At 35.8% G+C, this 18,915-nt stretch overlaps 1 protein-coding gene across 1 annotated transcript; it reads left to right on the top strand.

Moving 5' to 3' along the window:
- Nucleotides 1-7,002: 7,002 nt before the first annotated feature.
- On the top strand, nt 7,003-18,638 carry LOC104095485 (putative late blight resistance protein homolog R1A-3). The gene is made up of 3 exons (XM_033655924.2): nt 7,003-7,214; nt 8,487-8,619; nt 14,747-18,638. Exons 2-3 carry the CDS (start codon nt 8,560-8,562, stop codon nt 18,440-18,442), a joined length of 3,756 nt encoding a protein of 1,251 aa, XP_033511815.2. The 5' UTR covers nt 7,003-7,214; nt 8,487-8,559; the 3' UTR covers nt 18,443-18,638.
- Nucleotides 18,639-18,915: the final 277 nt, after the last annotated feature.

The following is an 18,915-nucleotide window of genomic DNA, read 5'->3' as shown; positions in this document are numbered from 1 at the left end:
ACCATAACCTAGTACACCTATTTCTCCTCCAAAAGCATCTGCCACGTGAAGTCTTACTGGATAGGAACTATACACACCTATCAACAAATTAAGAAACTTTACATATATCTTTTTCCTGTTTTTAAGTACTCTTTCACCAAAAGTGAACCAAGTGGGTAATCTAAATCCTAACAAAAAGGTTAATTACAACATCTCTATGCCGTTTAGATCATTTCAGTGAACTCTCAAGAAGCACTATACACTTCATTACATTAGTAATGTATTTATTATGTCGATGATTATCTACAAGTGAAAGTGCACGCAGTATACTTCATTCATCACAAAAAGAATAGAACGGAAAGAAAGAAAGAAAAGCATACCAATGAATTAGTTTAAATTTGTCTTTTTGGCTTCGACTCTTTTCGGGATCGTTTGACAGGTGTATAAAAATAGTGCGGAATAAAGTATATTAGTAATGCATGGATTAGTAATGCATAGCACTAGTTATATTTATATTATTTCTTATCTACTGTTTGGTGTGTTGTATTAAAATTATAATGTGTTGCATAATTTTTAAGAAAAATAGTTGTTTACAAAAATGCCCTCCATATTCTCTAGCTTTAAGGGACTTTAAGGACAATTTTGTCTTTAACCATGCTAATGCATGCATTAATAGCCTTGGTATTACTAATGCCATAGTTTTCTATGCATTACTTGTACATAGGATAATGTCAAGTATGATTGTATAACTAATACAAGTATTAATTATACACATGTTAGAAAAAATATACCAAACAAACCATTAATAATGTATAGAGCTAATGCTTGCATTATTTTTTTCTAATACTCGTACTTAAGATTATGTTCAGCATAACAACAAAAGAAAAACCAGGCTTCTAGCTAACACCTTGAACGTATGTCTTTAATCACCTCTATCTCTACCCCGGCTCTTATGCTTTAAATTCCTTTCCCACTTCTGCTTTCTCCGGAATGGATATAAATATATTTGGGTACACATTATATTTTGCTTATCGAGCTGTCCTGCAGTTTTTTCTAATATTCATAAAATTAGTTCCAAAAGAATGAGTTACTTTAGTTCACCTTGCTAAAAATTAATTAAATTGATACCTTTAAAAAATATGATAAATAAATTATAACGAACATAGAAAGAATACTAATGACTGCATGTGACTCAAATTAAAAACAAAAAGTAATAAACATAGTCATGTAAGTATTAATCGTAACCAATCAAATCTGTCTAAACTAATTAAACGAAATAATAGATCAGAAGCCTAACTGAAGTAGAAAAGAAGAGTTTTTGCCTAAAGCATGAACCACGATTGTTTCGTCTGTACTCAAGTTTGCCACTATATAGGCATTTTGTTGTGCACCTTTATAGAGTGTGATAAAGAAAGGCTGGAATGTAAAAATATTACAACCATTAAAGATGAAAGAAACTAACAATAAAAAATTCAGTCGGGTGCACAAAGTATTCCACATTATGTAAAGAAAATAACAATCAAAGTTGAATAATTAAAATAAGTTTAATTTACAAGCTGACTGGCTACAAAGTCAGTATAATAAAAATGAAACAAGCGAATAATAACGATGCCACATCAAAGAAGAAAGAAAAGGATAGTATTTTACTATTATAACATATTATCTTTAAAAAAAAGATGTAGCTGTGAAGAATGAATAAACACATCCACAATTATCATTTGCATAAGAAGTATTCTATATTTTGGCAAATGAAACAAAAGTAAGGGAGAAAATGCCAAAAGTTTAGAGAGTAAAAAAGAAACATGTATGTCCAGCAAATACCGTAATAAACTTCAAAAGGAGATCTTCACAACTAAACACACTCAGTCTCTTCATTCTTAAGAATAGAGGAGGCGTAATTAAGATGATACATAGAAAGACGATGATGAATAGGAAAGGATTATGCGGCTTTTAAGTTTTAGCCAAAGCACATAATAATTATTCGATCAGTAAAAACTAAGAGGAAGATGCAAGATGGAGGTGTTTTAAGAGGACTAATGAAGGGGTGTGGCTCTTCGTAGTGCAATATTATAACCGTGGAAGATAAACAAGCAAACAATCAATGAATAATTAAGACAATTAAACTCACAAAATGTCTGCCAACGAAACTGATTGAATAGTTCTCCATATTCACCCGGTTAAAAGTAACAAAAGTATTTATTTACTGGAAGATAAAGTCAATACCGATGGAAGCTATTTAAAAGAAACGAGAAAAGCTGGAGTAGGAGGCATAGTAAGAAATGAATAAGGTGATCTGATAATGGCCTTCTCCTTGCCGGTCCGAAGCAACACCAACAATAGCACTGAAACAATGGCCGCTAAAGTAGCAGTTCAATGGTGTATACAACAGGGGTATAATGACTTCTATCTGGAGATTGACTCTCAGATAGTAGCCGATATGCTCGTTGCTAGGAAGACTGACAAACTTTTTAAAAAGGATATATTAGTAATTTAACTTTGAAGATAGGGTGTTCCCACTTTTAGTATAGTATGATGTAACTAATATTCCCAAAAATATATTCTATAATTACTCGCTTCAATATGTAAACCGCTAAAATTAAGTGAATTATAATTAAAGAAATAATTTTAAAAAGTTCACTCTTAAAATGTCGGATTATTACAGTCTCGCACCCCATCTATGGAATCACAAGCCGTTGGTGCATGGCCGATACCGAGCGCTCACATAACATACGAGTGAGTGGAAGGAATTCAAAGAGAAATGCTTCAACCTGAATCAATGGCGCACGATAAGGAAAGAAAGATGAGATGTTTATCCTAAATGCCATGTAACCTCTCGAAGATAGGTATGGACGTTATCATACCGATCCGTAAGACTCTACTAAACACTCACTCATGACTCGTAGAACCTATGAACCTAGAGTTCTAATACCAACTTGTCACTACCCAAAATCCACTAGTCGTGATGACACCTAACCCAACCCACTAGGTAAGCCAATTAACAGTCAGCATATTCCAAATGAAATTAATGAGAAATAAATGATGAAATAACTAAACTTTTATACAACAACCTAAGGATTAGTAGTATAAGTCATGAGCCACTAAGACTTAGATTTTACAAAAACCTGAACTGAATAATTACAATATTTGTTTGGATTGTACATGAATAGAATTCAAGTCTAAAGCAACCAAGGACAAGTGATAGCCATAAATGGAATACAGATACATCATTAATGCTAGCTCCCGCCATGCACAGCAGCAACAACTCCAAGATCTACATGCAAGATGCAGAAGTACTGTAGTATGAGTACAACCGACACCATGTACTCAATAAGTATCCTAACTAACCTCGGCGAGGCAAATGAACCAAGAACTATAGATGATACTCATTAACACCTATGCAGTTCATAATTTCAATAAGTATAGAACAGATATATGATCAAATAATGAAATCTCAGGTAAAACCACTTTGATGCTCATAATTCTTTATTTTATAGTATTCTGCTCAGTCAACCATACTAACTTCACTCAAATCCTACTCCGAATAGAGTGGAGAAACAAGTTTGGAGTTAAAATGGATGACTTGGGACTTTGAAGTCTAAGTAGAAGCCCAAGATATTAAGCCGGGATCATGTTCGGGGGTCGAGGACCTAGTCTGAAAGTCAAAAAGTGAGAAAAAAAATTACTCTGGGAAAAGTGCACTACTGCGCTGCGCCATGCGCCGCGGGGCGCTAGTGCAAAGTTCCTGCAGAGTGTAAAAATCAACTCTCTGAACTTCTCTGCAGACGCACCGCATGGGGCGGCATGCCATGTGCCGTGCATGTGCAACTTTTACAGAGTATTTCTCCTACTTCATCTTGGAAAGGATAGTTTCGTCCGACCCGTTCCTATATAGTATAAATATACTAAAAATACGACTTTTAGAAGACTTTTCACATTGGAAGCTTTTGGAGAGCATTGAAGGCTATACGACACAAGATTTCATCATCTTTCCATCAATTCAATACGGTAGTTTGGATTGTAACGTTAGATTGATACTTTCTCACTCTTTAATTATATTTGTGATGACTTCCTCCATAGTTATGGAGTAGTTTGCCTTAGGGTTTGACATGATTTGGTGACTTGATTGTTGTTTATGGATTCGACTACTACTTAATTGCTTGAATTTATTGGATGAGCTTTACTATAGTTGTGATTTTATTCTTTCTGTGTTTAATCGAAAGAGGAACATCTTATTGAATATTATTGCAGTGTATGCCTTAGTTTGTTTTGGTGATTCTTCGAAGTAATCGAGAGAGATTTTTGAGTTACCGTTTAAATTAAGATTGAAAAATATTCGCGAGAAGTTTCTCTTTGATCATGCCTACCAATAGATTCTTGCATGTTTCACCGCACTTCACATTAGTTTATTTTAAAGATTTATATTTAATCAAGAGAGGAGTCTGAATCGGAAGTATAAGCTAATCACCTATTGAATTCGTGAGAATCAATAGAATCTCAAGAAGTGAAATATAACAGTATCATATCCAGAATAACAATCTTGCACCTGTCATGTCAAAGCCCTTATTTCTCACATTGATAAGAAACCAACTCTGTTAATCGCTAGTTCTTTGTAGTGAATTATCAATTGCTTTACTTTAGTAGTTAATCATAGTTCGAAATTAATCCAATCAAGTTTTGATCATACTGAATTATTTAAATCCAATCCTTGTGGAGATGATAATTAAACCATACTATCTTTGGCTAGCGAGCATTAACTTCGTATTGTGTTTTGCGCTCATCACGTGGTGACAGGCATAACAACACAATCTGCCCGGAATGATCACATGCATAACAACACAATCCACTCGACGTGGTTACAGGCATCCAGTCCAAATCATATCACACAGAAGCATGTATACAAGAACACACACACACACACACACACACACATATATATATATATATATATATATATATATATATGATGAATAATTATTAGTTTTCATGCTTGTGGACTAGTATAATAACATGCTAAAGTGTAGCATGTGCAAAGTGTGCTATCATAGCTCAAATCAGCAATTTCATCACAGAATAGCATTTATCAAGTTCATTCAGGGATTAAACCTCTATGTAGCCTCAAACATAACTTAAATAGTTTACACAATGTTACAAATATGAGAAATATCATAGCTTAAAGCTTAACAGTAAATTCTAGGCTTATCATAGCCTAAGCACAACCCGAGCATCGATAAATACTCCCAGTGTTAGCACATGGGTTGAAACCCCACACATGTCCACACTCATAGCACGTAGCTATCACAAATAATTCAGGCAACTAGTGCCTCAACAAGGTTTAGAGAAGATACTTACTTTAAACAAGCTAAAACAATACCGAGCAAGCCAAACAATACTCTAGAAATGCCACCCTGCGCGTATCAACCTCCGAGAGGCTTGAAACTAGCCAAAAGCAACTCAAAAACATCAAATAATGCCCAAGGAAACAATCCCAAATGATAAAGGTCGCATCTTTAATCAATAACTCGAAGTTAACCAAAAGGTCAAACCGAGCCCGCACCTCAAAACCCGACAAAACTTATAATTTCCGACAAACCCACTCAATTATGAGTCCAACCATACTAACTTGATTCAAATCCGACTCCGAATCGATGTTCAAACCTCAAAAATTTACTTTAGAAAAGTTTAGACAAAACCCCATAATTTCTCTTTTAAAATCATTAATCAAATGCCAAAAACGAAGATAGATTCATAAAATATAATCAAAGCCAAGTCAAGAATGCTTACCCCAATCCATATGGTAAAAATTGTCTCAAACATCGCCTCAATCCGAGGTACTCAACTCAAAATATGCTAAAATGTCATAAACCTTCAAAAATAGAGTACTTATAATTCACTGAACTGACATACCCATCGCGATCGCGGGACTTTCTTTTCGCGATCGCGAAGGACAAACTCTACTGCCCAAAAAAATGCCTTACGCGTTCGCGATAAGGACCATGCGAACGCGATTCCCAAACATACCAAAGCTCCGCGAACGAGATATGACATAAGCCAAAACGCGATTAAGGATCCATCAGCTGCCAGTTCTCCTTCTCGATTCTATGCGACCGCGCTGATACACTGCGATCGCGAAGACCAATCCTCACAGGACAATATATTTTCCTTTCCCAAATCTATTAGAACAATGGGGTTTCCCAAACCTATAGGGATTATGAGTTCTATAAAAATACAAAAAATATAATTCAAGCCACAAATAACATAATCTCAAGTAAAGTGGAGTATATATATAATATTATAGGCCAGATCTCAAATCAAGGAACATGTATATAATATTCCGAATTGATTACAAAGACTAAGATAACTATCAGTAATAAAAAGACTTCAATTCAGAAGTCAATGAATTGCATGTTAATCATGGAACTTTTTGTTGTTGTTTCAAGTTGTCTTTAGCCAATTACTTCAACTTCTCTCACATATATTTCTGAATTCCAGCGCGTACTTTGTTCTCCATTCTTCACTTATGTCTCAATATAGTTTAGGAACTTCACGTAAAACATGCCGTGATTGGAAAAATAAAATAAAAAAAATTGAAAAGATTGTCTTTACGTTGGTTTGATTTGATTTATAAATCGAAAAAGGTAAAAATATTTCATTCTACGTGTAATGTATATATCTCATCATGAGTTGAAAAAAGAAACATAAGTTTTCTGTTCATGTATGTACTAACTAACTATAAGTCTTGTTCAATTTAATTTTGATTCAATTGATTGACATCTATATAACTATTGAAATAGTTAATATGTTTTGCTGGTGATTTGGTGTTAAATGTTTAAACAAATCTCAAGACAAGTGGAGTATATATAATATTATAGACAGAACTCAAAACAAGGGACATGTATATAATTTTCACAATTAATTACAAAGACTAAAATGATGATGGGTATTAAAAAAGACTTCAGAAGTCAATGAATTGTATTTAAATCTTGGAATTGTTTGATTCTTCTTTCTATTGGTTTGGTGTCCTTCCAAGTTGTCTTTAGCCAATCACTTCAAATTCTTTCACATAGCTTTCTTTCTGAATCCCAGTGCTTACTTTCTGAATTCCCTCTGGTGATTCTAATTAGTGTTTTGAACGCGAAAAAATTCAAAGGAGATATGGCTGAGTTCAAGACTGGTGCTGAACATAATTAAGAGGTTGCTGAGAGCTCTCACTGCCTACATTCTACAAAGCTGCTCAGGTTTGTTTTCTTATTTGCCTCCTTTCTTTAGGTTATGCTTGTTAGTCCCGCCAATATTGTTGTATTTGTAAATAATAATTTTGTAAAATATAAGTTATCGTAATGAAACAGTAATTAATTCGAGCCCACTGAATTGACAGTGTTTCCTTAAGGAATTTAATCCCCTCCTAGTACCCAAGGTTATGGATTATTTCCTCCCAGGATAGAACGAATCACACACTGGTATAGTGGTACTTCAAACCCCAGTGTTTCAGCGAACACAAAGTTCGGTAGCAAATCACACTTACAGTTGCTTTGTTTGAAGTTAAAAACAATGCAGAGCGAAGGAGTAGAAACTCAGAAAATCATATGGAAATACTGAGAGGAAGGAGTGCAATGTATAGCCAAATCTGTTGAGCGATTTCAGTCTTGTGTATTGTGTGTTGTGTGTGTCTTTCTTCAACAGCTGCTGCACATATATATAGCAGCCAGTGTTGAAGAAGAATAATCGTCCACCCTCCATGGTGGAGCAAGCATTAGCTTGTTTGTGGAGCAAGTACTTATTTGTGGAGCAAGCACATTCATGGTGGAAAGATTATTAGGCGGCTGCTATTGCAGCTGGTGGTCAATACACGTATTGAAAAATATCCGTTACAAATGCGGATAATCTTACGTTAATATTTACTATTTACTATTAACAAATAAATTTGGTCCAAAAAATTAATCAATTAATCAATCATTTGACCGAAGCCGAAGCCGAGCGACGACGACGACGACGCGAGGCTTACTTTCTTCTTAACTCTTTAAGAGCTACAAGAAGAGCAATTATATATATACCCACCAAAAATCTTTTCCTCTTCCAATATGGGACAATGTCTCATTGTCAAGAGGGGAAAACTTAAAATTTTACTCAAAAATTTCATTTTCCCTCAATTTCCCATTCACCCTCAGACTATTTCATCTTAAAAACAAAAAAACCTCAACAATGCTTTGATCTGTTTAATGTTTTGATTAGGATTTTATGGATCTGTTTGCTGCCATAGGCTCAAGCTGAAGTACAGTACTTCCATTGTTTTTGTAGCCCATATATCCGCTTTGTTCAGTAGATATCTCCATATTATTTTGGTAATTGGGTTGGAAAAGCTATGGTCAATGCACCTTTTTTTTTGTTTGAGGTGTCTGGCTATATGTGCAGTAAAATGTCATCTGATATATGCTTTATGCTTCTTCCTTCAGATTCTTGTGTTCTTTCTTCTACTTCTTCCTCCTAATAAAGGTTTATGTACTTTTCAGACATCAGATCTTGAGAACATTAGAGGAAGGGAAGGAAAAGTTACTTTTGGTTTGACTAGTGAGAATTACATACATGGAAAAAGGAAAAGAAAATGAAGGAGAAAGAGAGAAAGGGGAAGCAAACAACTCATCGGTATGCCATACAATATTTATACGTATTAAAACTAACTTACATGATTATCCAAGTAATCCTTAAGACAGTATAATGTTATTCATATCTTTTGGAAATTGTTGTTCAAAAGTTCATAATCTGATCATGGCATTTTCTTTGTAGAATGTTTACTTTCTAAGGCGTAAAATAGTTATTCGGTTGATATCTGGAATAACATATTTTAGAATATTAACATCATGATGACGTAAGTAGTAACAAATAAGCATACCACCATCTAACAATGATTTTAAAAATTATTGTAAGATGAAATCAGTACTCTTTCGAAAATATTTTTTATGATAATAAGACTCTCAAAAGCAGTATTACTTGCCTAAAACGCTGGTAATTTAGAGCCAGTTTGGCTTATTGATTGGGATTAAAGTAGCTCAAGCACTAAAACCGATTTTGTCCCAATATGAATCTTTTCAAAAGCATTAGGAAATAAGTTCATAACACATTCTTAAACATACATCTTCATGGAAATAAGCTTATTTATATAGCTAAGTACAACTCTAGGAGTGAATGCCATATACTATATGCCTTATGTGTTGATGATGCTAGTAGCAAACCTGTTGTTGTATGTGAAAGAAAGAAAAGTAGACAAAACAAAAGAAAGAAAAGTCAAAAAGAGATGAACTTATAATGTAAGCGCGCTTACATTGACTTTCGTATGATGTATGCGCTTATATCGACATTCCTATGATGTAAGCGCTTACCTCGGCAGGGCATTCAAATGCCTATAAAAGGGGGTGGTATGCATTTTCATTTGCAAATCATCCCTCAACTTCTTCTTTCTCTCTTTAATTAATAAAGAGTTATTTTTTGTGTGGCCGTGGAGTAGGCAAAATTGCCGAACCACGTATATTTTATCTTGTCTTGTGCAATTTATTGCTTTTCTCTTTCAAATATTTTTTCCTTCTATTAGCCTGACACATTTTCCAAAAACTGGTATCAGAGCACAGACAGTATAATTCTGGTAGAAAAGTACGGTACTGGTGCAAATACTATTCACAAGAATAGTGCGACACTATTGATCATCCTTACTATTCACAAGCACTATTCACATAATTTTTTTTTTGTTGTGAAAAATGGCATCGAAAGAAGGGAAGGTTAAGATTGACAAGTTCAATGGAAAAGATTTTGGATTCTGAAAAATGCAAATAGAGATTATTTGTATCAGAAAAAATTAAACTTACCTCTGACCGAGGTAAAACCAGAGACTACGACCAAAGCAGATTGAGATCTATTAGATCGCCAAGCTCTTAGTGTGATTCGTTTGACGCTAATACGAAATATGGCGTTTAACATCATTAACGAGAAGACCATTGCGGGCCTGATGAAGGCGTTATCAAATATGTACGAGAAGCCATCTGCTTCAAATAAAGTCTATTTGATGCGTCGATTGTTCAACTTAAAGATGACAGAAGGTGGATCTGTTACGGAACATATCAATGGGTTTAATGTAATATTAACTCAGTTGAGTTCTTTTAATATAACATTCGATGACGAAGTAAGGGCATTGATTCTACTATCATCTCTACCTGAGAGTTGGTCTGCAACAGTAACTGCAGTTAGCAGTTCATCGGGAAGTACCAAACTCAAATTGGATAATATTAGAGACTTGGTTCTAAGTGAAGATATTCATCGAAGAAAATCAAGTGATTCCCCAAGATCTGCTTTTAATATCGAAAGCAGGGGGAGAAGCAGCCAAAAAGGACAAAGTCATGGTCGTGGCAGATCAAAGTCAAGGAGAAGAGGGCAATCCAAAAATCGCAAAGACATTACGTGTTGGAATTGCGATAAAAAGGTCACTACAGTAGTCAATGTAGAGATCCAAAGAAGAAGAAGAACGATCAATACAAGGATAATAATTCAGCAAATGCAATTGCTGAATAAGTCGGTGATGCACTAATTTGTAGTGCAGACAGTCCGATCGAATCTTGGATTCTCGACTCAGGTGCATCATTTTACTCTATATCATGCAAAACATTATTGCATAATTATATTGCTAGAAAATTTGAGAAAGTTTATCTAGGAAACGGCGAGCCTCTGGACATTGTGCAGACAGTCCAGTCGAATCTTCACAAGGCACGCTATGGAAATTGCAAAATGTCCGTCATGTTCCTAGCCTCAAGAAAAAATTGATATCTATGGGTCAAATTGACAGTGAAGGATATACAACAACATTCGGTAACGGATCGTGGAAGATAACCAAAAGAAATTTGGTTGTGGCACGAGGCTTCAAGAAGGAAACACTGTATGCAAATGCAATACAGAGAGATACTATAGCAATAGTTGATCATGGTCGTGATAAAACATTGTGGAACCGTAGGCTCGAGCATATGAGTGAGAAGGGAATGTTGGCATCCAAAGAAAAGTTGTCAAACCTAAAGCATGTTGAATTAGGTTTGTGCGATGATTGCATTTACGGGAACCAAAAGAGAGTTAGTTTCTCAAAGGTGGGAAGGACGCCAAAGAAAGAGAAGCTGGAACTAGTGCATACAGATGTGTGGGGACCAGCACCTGTAACTTCTCTGGGAGGCTCACGCTATTATGTCACCTTCATTGATGGTTCCACAAGAAAGGTATGGGTTTATTTTCTGAAAAATAAATCTGATGTGTTTGTTACCTTTAAAAGATGGAAAGCTGGAGTTGAAAATCAGACAAGTCTAAAGTTAAAATGTCTGAAGTATGACAATGGAGGAGAGTATGATAGTCAAGAGTTTAAAGCATTTTGCTCTCGGAATGGGATCAGAATGATCAAGATAGTTCCTGAAATACCGGAACAAAATGGCGTTGCTGAGAGGATGAACAGAACCCTCAATGAACGAGCCAGAAGTATGAGAATACATTCTGGATTGCCGAAGTATTTTTGGACTGAGGTTGTTAACACGACAGCTTACCTCATAAACAGGGGACCCTCTGTACCACTGGATTTTGAAATTCCTGAGGAGGTATGGACATGAAATGAGGTAACTCTCTCACATCTAAATTTTTTTGGTTGTGTTATTTATATGCATGTAAACTTTAATGATAGAGATAAGTTTGATCATAAGGCCAAGAAATGTTCCTTTATTGGCTATGGTGATGATAATTTTGTTTATAGCTTTTTGGATGATCAGAATAGAAAGATCCTAAGACACAGGAATGTCACATTTAATGAAAATGTGATGTACGAAGACAAGCTTGAAGTAGAACCAACCAGCACCAGTAGACAGACATATGAAACAGTTGAGTTAGAAGAAATCTCAGAAAATAAAGTGGCTAGAGAGACTACAACTAGATCTTAAATTGAAGATGCCGAACCAGAAGCTGAATCTGTATTAGAATCAGAACCAGAACTAGAGATAGAATCAGATGGAGAACCAGATCTGGAGTCAGGACTTGAATCAAATTCGGGATCAGTTAATCCTAAACCTACATGAAGGAGATCTAAAAGAATCACGAATGCTCCAGATAAGTTAACTCTCTCTCTTCACTATTTACTTCTGACTGATGCTGGAGAACCAGAGCATTTTGTTGAATCAATGCAGGTGATAAGCTCTGATAAATGGAATCTAGCCATGAAAAAAGAGATGATTTCTCTTCAAAAGAATAAAACATGGATACTTACAGAGTTACCAAAAGGAAAAAAGGCATTGCAAAACAAGTGGGTGTACAGGGTCAAGGAAGAGCATAATGGTAAGATGAGATACAAAGCACTATTAGTAGTAAAAGGCTTTCAACAGAAGGAAGGGATTGATTACACCGAGATCTTCTTTCCTGTAATCAAATTAACTACTATCAGGTTGGTGCTAAGTATCGTAGCTATAGAAAATTTGCATTTGGAGCAGCTAGATGTTAAAACTGCTTTCTTGCATGGTGACCTTGAAGAAGACATCTACATGAAGCAACATGAAGGTTTTCAAGTTTTTGGTAAAGAAAACCTTGTGTGTAAATTGCAGAAGAGTTTGTATGGTTTGAAACAAGCACCCTGACAATGGTACAAGAAATTTGATGGATTCATACATAATAATATTTTCACACGATGTGAGATTGACCATTACTGTTATATCAAAAATCTTGATAAATCTTATATTATTTTACTGTTGTACGTTGATGATATGCTAATTGAATGATCTAGCATAAATGAGATCAATAGGGTTAAGCAACAACTGGCGGAGGAGTTTGAAATGAAAGACTTAGGACCAGCTAAGCAAATGCTTGGGATAAGGTTTAGCAGAAACAGGTCTAAAGGAACCTTAAAATTGTCTCAAGAAAAGTACATACAAAAGGTACTAAGCAGGTTCAGTCTTCATGATGCAAAAACTAGAAGCACTCCACTCGGAAGCCATCTTAATCTGTCGAAGGACCAATTACCTAAGATAGATGAAGAAAGGAAGTACATGTCCAAAGTTCCATATGCTTCAGCAGTAGGAAGTTTGATGTATGCTATGATTTGCACTAGACCTGACATAGCCTATGCAGTTGGAGTTGTTAGTAGATACATGTCAAATCTAGGAAAAGAGCATTGGGAAGGTGTAAAATGGATATTGCGATATCTCAAAGTCACCTCAGGTATGACACTTTGTTTTAAAAGGAGAAATATTATCTTACAAGGTTTTGCTGATGCAAATTTAGGAGGCGATCTGGATAGACGAAAAAGTACCACAAACTACGTGTTCACCTTGGATGGTACTGTTGTTAGCTGGATGTCTAGAGTTCAGAAAAGTGTTGCTCTATCTACCACTGAAGCAGAGTATATGGCAATCTCAGAAGCAGAAAAAGAGATGATTTGGCTCAAGAATTTTCTTAAAGAGCTAGGTAAAGAAGACAATTGTGAACTCTTTAGCGATAGCCAGAGTGCAATTCATCTTGCCATGAATCCAGTGTTTCATGCAAGATCGAAGCATATCCAGTTGAGGTATTATCATATCCGAGAGTTGATAAGTGAAGAAACTATTTCCCTACAGAAGATACCAAGATCAAAGAACCCGTCAGACATGTTGATCAAAGTTGTCGGTGTTGACAAACTGAGGCTGTGCACGACCTCAGTTAGCCTTCAAGACTGATAGCATGAAGGCGCCACGAGAGAATAGAAAATCTTTTTTTTTAAATTTCTTTCTTGATGTAACATAGGTTTGAGGAGGAGATTGATAATACCAAATTTGTTGTTGTATATGAAAGAAAGAAAAGTAGACAAAACAAAAGAAAGAAAAGTCAAAAAGAGATGAACTTATGATGTAAGGCTTACATCGGCTTTCGTATGATGTATGCGCTTACATCGACATTCCTATGATGTAAGAGCTTACCTCGGCAGGGCATTCAAATGCCTATAAAAGGGGGTGATATGCATTTTCATTTGCAAATCATCCCTCAACTTCTTCTTTCTCTCTTCAATTAATAAAGAGTTATTCTTTGTGTGGCCGTGGAGTAGGCAAAATTGCCAAACCACGTAAATCTTGTCTTGTCTTGTGCAATTTATTGCTTTTCTCTTTCAAATATTTTTCCCTTCTATTAGCCTGACACGTTTCCCAACAGATGAATAGCCGAGGACACTGTACGGCACATCTCTAGGAGTAAATTTATCATCCTTCTTTACATTAGTAGGCATATTCTAATAAAAGCCTTTACTTATAAAAAAAAATAATATTCTTGTTCTCATTTATTTAACATGTATACAAAATTGCCATGGCCTTACCCATCCACGCTAGTGCTAATAATTTAACTTAAACGTTCAATTCTACCCTCAATGAAAAACTTTTATAGCCACACAAATACTCTGGCATGTTTAACACCACAAGTTTCAAAAGAATTATAGCCACACAAATATTATGTCTTGTTTAGGATTATAAATTTTAAAAGTCTTTCGCTTCTTTTTTAAACTCCGTGCCCAGTCAAATTGGTTCATATAAATTGGAATGAAGAGATTATAAAGTAAACCATATTTCTTTAACATGCTTGCTTTGTGATATAAGCTATAACTACAAGACAAACATTTAGCTTATCCAGTAGGCTATTTTGAAGCAGGCCCTCTGCACTTATGTTAGTTGCCTGTTAATTTAGAGTAAAATTTATCATGGTGAATATGTGGCATTGAAAATTTGATACACATTTGGTCTTTTGGCAGGTGACATCTGCTGTATTCCAAAAGGACATTGATAATCTTCTGGATTTCATAGAGAGGCTAAAGAATGGACGAGATCAAATTGCTCTTGACACAGATGAAATTGAAAATCTGACAATGTGGCTGAAGTTTATGTCGTCATTTTTTCAGCTTTTTTATTTCATTCCCGGTGGTTTTGATGCCGAAATATCTTGCGTATTATTTGAGCTTCATGATCTGGTTCAGTCACTTTTTCATCAGAGTGGAGATGACATGCTGCATAAGTTGACGGATGATGTCGCTCCTTGCCTCCTGAAAAAATTGGAAAGTTGTCTGAGCTCATATCATAATTCTGAACCAAGTGCCACTATGACTGAGGATCAGTTGGTTGAACTTTTGGACGTCCTCCCCATGTATCTCCATGATCAATCCAAGTTGCTTGCTGAGTTCATTTGCCCATTAAAGACTGAATATGAGGTTCTTCAGAATGTATGTGGTAATTTAAGAGATTTCCATGGGCTAAAAGTAAATAATTACGTTGAGTATGAGACAATTGAATATGTCTTACCTCAGTTGCAACTTATGGCTGAGAGAGTAAAACACTTCTGTTTTGCCTTTTTGGCTTATCAGTTTGATATGATAGCTGACGTCCCTCAAGTAAAGCTAGCTCATCTGCTTCTGGAGATTGTTCCTGTTCAACTGGAGGTTATGCACATATGTTGTACAAATTTGAAAGCTTCAAAATCAGCAGAAGTTGGACACTTCAATAAGCAGCTCTTAGAAGCCTCTCCAGACATTCTTAGAGAGTATCTAATTCATCTACAAGAGCATAGGGTTAATGTTATTACTCTTGGCACTTCAGCTCAAAACATTCATTTCATGATAGAGTTTCTATTGATTATTCTTACAGATGTGCCCAAAGACATTATTTATCACGACAAACTGTTTGTATTCTTGTCACGTGTTGTAGCTCTTACCAGGGAGGTATCAATTCTTGTTCGCAACTCAGAAGAGAACTCAAGGAATGAAGAGAACATGAATGAAACAAGTTGTGCAGGTCTAGATTTGCTAGGAAATATTGAATTCCTGAAGAAAGATCTCAAACATGTTTTCTTAAAAGCCCCTGAAGACTCATATCAACTCTGCTTCCCCAAGAGTGACGGATCACTCTTCATGAATCTTCTACTCATAAACTTAGATGGTTTGCTCAATTCCAATGCTTATGCAGTTGCTTTGATAAAGGAAGAAATTGGGTTGGTGAAAGAATACCTACAGTTCATAAGATCGTTCTTTGGGAATGTTGAGCAAGAATTGAATAGGAATCTTTGGACTCGTGTTCTAGATGTGGCATATGAGGCAGAATATGTCATCAATTCAATTCTTGTCAGAGATCATGGTCTCTTGCAGCTTATTTTCTTACTACCTGATATTGTAGAAAAGATCAAGCTTATCAAGAAAGAGATACAGGAAAACATGAGTCTTATTGTTGTAAACTCTCCCAACAAACCAGTTGAAAGAAAGTCAACAAGAAAGCAAGTTGGGCAAATAATTGTAGGCTTTGAGGAGGAGAAAAATCTGATAATTTCACAGCTTATCAATCGACTAGCAGAGCTAGATGTTATTTCGATCATTGGCATGCCTGGTGCAGGTAAAACTACTCTTGCGCACAGAGTATTCAATGATATGTCAGTTACTAGTCATTTCGATATTCGTGCATGGTGCACAGTCGACCAAGAGTATGACAGCCAAAAGGTGTTGCATAAAATTTTTAATCAAGTCACTGGTTTGGATGCGAAATTTACTGAGGATTTTGATGTTTATGATGAGCTTCGAAAAAAGCTGCACAGTAGGAGGTACCTTATTGTTTTGGATGACTTGTGGGATACTAAAGCATGGGACGAGCTAACAATGCCTTTTCAGGACTTTCAGAAAGGAAGTAGAATTATTTTAACAAGTCGAGAAAAGAAAGTGGCTTTGCATGAAAAATGTCACAGTGATCCTCTTAACCTTCGATTGCTAAGACAAGAAGAAAGTTGGGAGTTATTAGAGAAAAAGGTATTCGGAGAAGAAAGTTGCCCTGATGAACTAAAGGATGTTGGAGAAGAAATAGCCCTAAAGTGTGAAGGTCTTCCTTTGGCACTTGATCTGATTGGTGGAGTCATTGCGAAGATGGAAAAGAAAGAGGATTTGTGGCTGGAAGTTTTAAATAATTTGAAATCCTTTAAGAATGAAGGGGAGGTGATGGAGGTTATAGAGTTAAGTTATGACCATTTATCAGATCACCTAAAGCCATGCTTGCTCTACCTTGCAAGCTACCCAAAGGACGAAGATATTCAAATCTCTCAACTGAAAGACTTATGGAGTGCCGAAGGGTTTGTGGAACAAAATGACATGAAGTGTGTGGAAGAAGTACAGGAGTCTTATGTGGATGAGTTAATTTCTAGTAGCTTGGTAATACTTTTCAATGAGAGAGGTATCAGGTACCCGAGTATCAAAATTCATGATCTTGTGCATGATTTTTGTTCGAGAAAAGCTGAAAAGGAAAAGTTGTTTGGCTTTGTAAGTTCAAGTGATCCATCCTCTTCTTCAGATCTGATGCCACGGGGAATGACCATTCATTATGATCATCCGGATGAAAGTGTTGTCCTGTTCAATCCAGAAAAGAAGAATCCTTATGTTAAACATCTCCTCTCTTTGAAGGTAGACATGGATGAATATGGGAAGCCCAACAAACTTTCCGAAAACTGTCACCTAAGACATTTGAGGCTTCTTAAAAGGTTGGAGCTGCTGCGCATTACTTTGACAGATTCTTTGCTGAATGAAATAGGCATGCTTGTTCATTTGAGGTGCTTAAACATTCGAACAGAGGCAAGAGCTTTCCCTCCATCATTTGCAAACCTCTTGAATCTGGAAACTCTGGTGGTGGATAATGGTCAATCAACAATGGTAATATCACCAAGTATTTGGAGTCTTCCAAAGCTACGACATGTGAGCATGGATAGTTTTTTTCTCTTTGAACCGACCATCGACAAACCAACAGTGTTAGAAGAGGAGTTGAAGTTAGAGAATTTGAGAATATTACATAATCCCACCATTTTCTGTTTGGAAGACAGAAAGGAGATATTCAAAAGGTTTCCCAATCTTCGAAGCCTTAAATTCAGCATTAGCATACCAAGGAATTTCAGATCAGATGCAATAAAAGAGCAGATTTGTTTTCCAAGATTGGATGTCCTTAATGAACTTGAAGAAGTTTCTGCATATTTTGGCTTCAATTGGCACAATGCACATCAGTGGGATTTTCACTTCCCTTCGAACTTGAAAAAATTGGAGCTGAGAGGGTTTGATCTGACATCCAATTCACTATCAAGAATTGCGAGATTACCCAACCTTCAACAACTATGTCTACACAGCTTAACCATCCAAGGGAAAGAATGGAACGCGGAACAAGTCACCTTTCAAAGTCTCAGATTGCTAAAGTTGGCATGGGTGTCTTTTTCTGAATGGCAGGTTGGAGAGGAATCGTTTCCTGTGCTCGAGGAATTACAATTACGATATTGTACTGAGCTTACGGAGATCCCAGACAGTTTCGGGGATATTACTTCACTGAAGTCTATTACACTGGAAAGCAACCCTCAACTTGAAGATTCAGCCCTAAGGATTAAGGAATATATTTCAGAAATGACGGGAGAAGACAAGCTTGAGTTAAAGGAGTCCTTTTAGGTCCTTATCTGCACAAAACTGATTGTCAAGTGTTACTGGGATTTCTGTTTAATTTCTTCTTTTTTTCTTTTTGGTGAGTAAACCTGCTAAGAGACAGCAAAATTATCCTAAAAACAAGTATCTTATATGTCCCAAATTTGTTCTATTTCCTTCTTAAAAGTAACATATATAGCTCTGCATGTGACTCTTCTATTAATGTCTTTTTTTGTCACTTTAGAATTCAGAGAATCTCAAATCAGGCTTCTTCCCATGTAGTTTTGAACCGTTTGATGCTTTTTTGAAACGACATATTAACCAATCTTTGATATAAGAATGGTCACATATGTCAAATCAGCATTTTGTACCGTGAGTCCGTGGCATAAATTACGAGAAACAAGAAAATCAATCAGATTTTAAATACTCACCTTTTGTCCACTCATTTCTTTAATTGTAGCTGCAAGTTTCTTTGATCATTCGGAAAAACATCCATCTTT

The sequence above is a fragment of the Nicotiana tomentosiformis genome, chromosome 5 (genome assembly GCF_000390325.3).
Source record: "Nicotiana tomentosiformis chromosome 5, ASM39032v3, whole genome shotgun sequence".
Lineage (NCBI taxonomy): Eukaryota > Viridiplantae > Streptophyta > Magnoliopsida > Solanales > Solanaceae > Nicotiana > Nicotiana tomentosiformis.
Note: the sequence above shows the minus strand (reverse complement) of the source record. Positions and strands in the feature narration are given on the sequence as shown.

What these genes read in the sequence shown, in the direction of transcription:
- LOC104095485 (XM_033655924.2), top strand. Translation starts at nt 8,560, where the DNA reads ATGGAAAAAGGAAAAGAAAATGAAGGAGAAAGAGAGAAAGGGGAAGCA. An exon ending in GGGAAGCAAACAACTCATCG is followed by an intron (nt 8,620 to 14,746) that starts GTATGCCATACA and finishes GTCTTTTGGCAG; the next exon opens with GTGACATCTGCTGTATTCCA.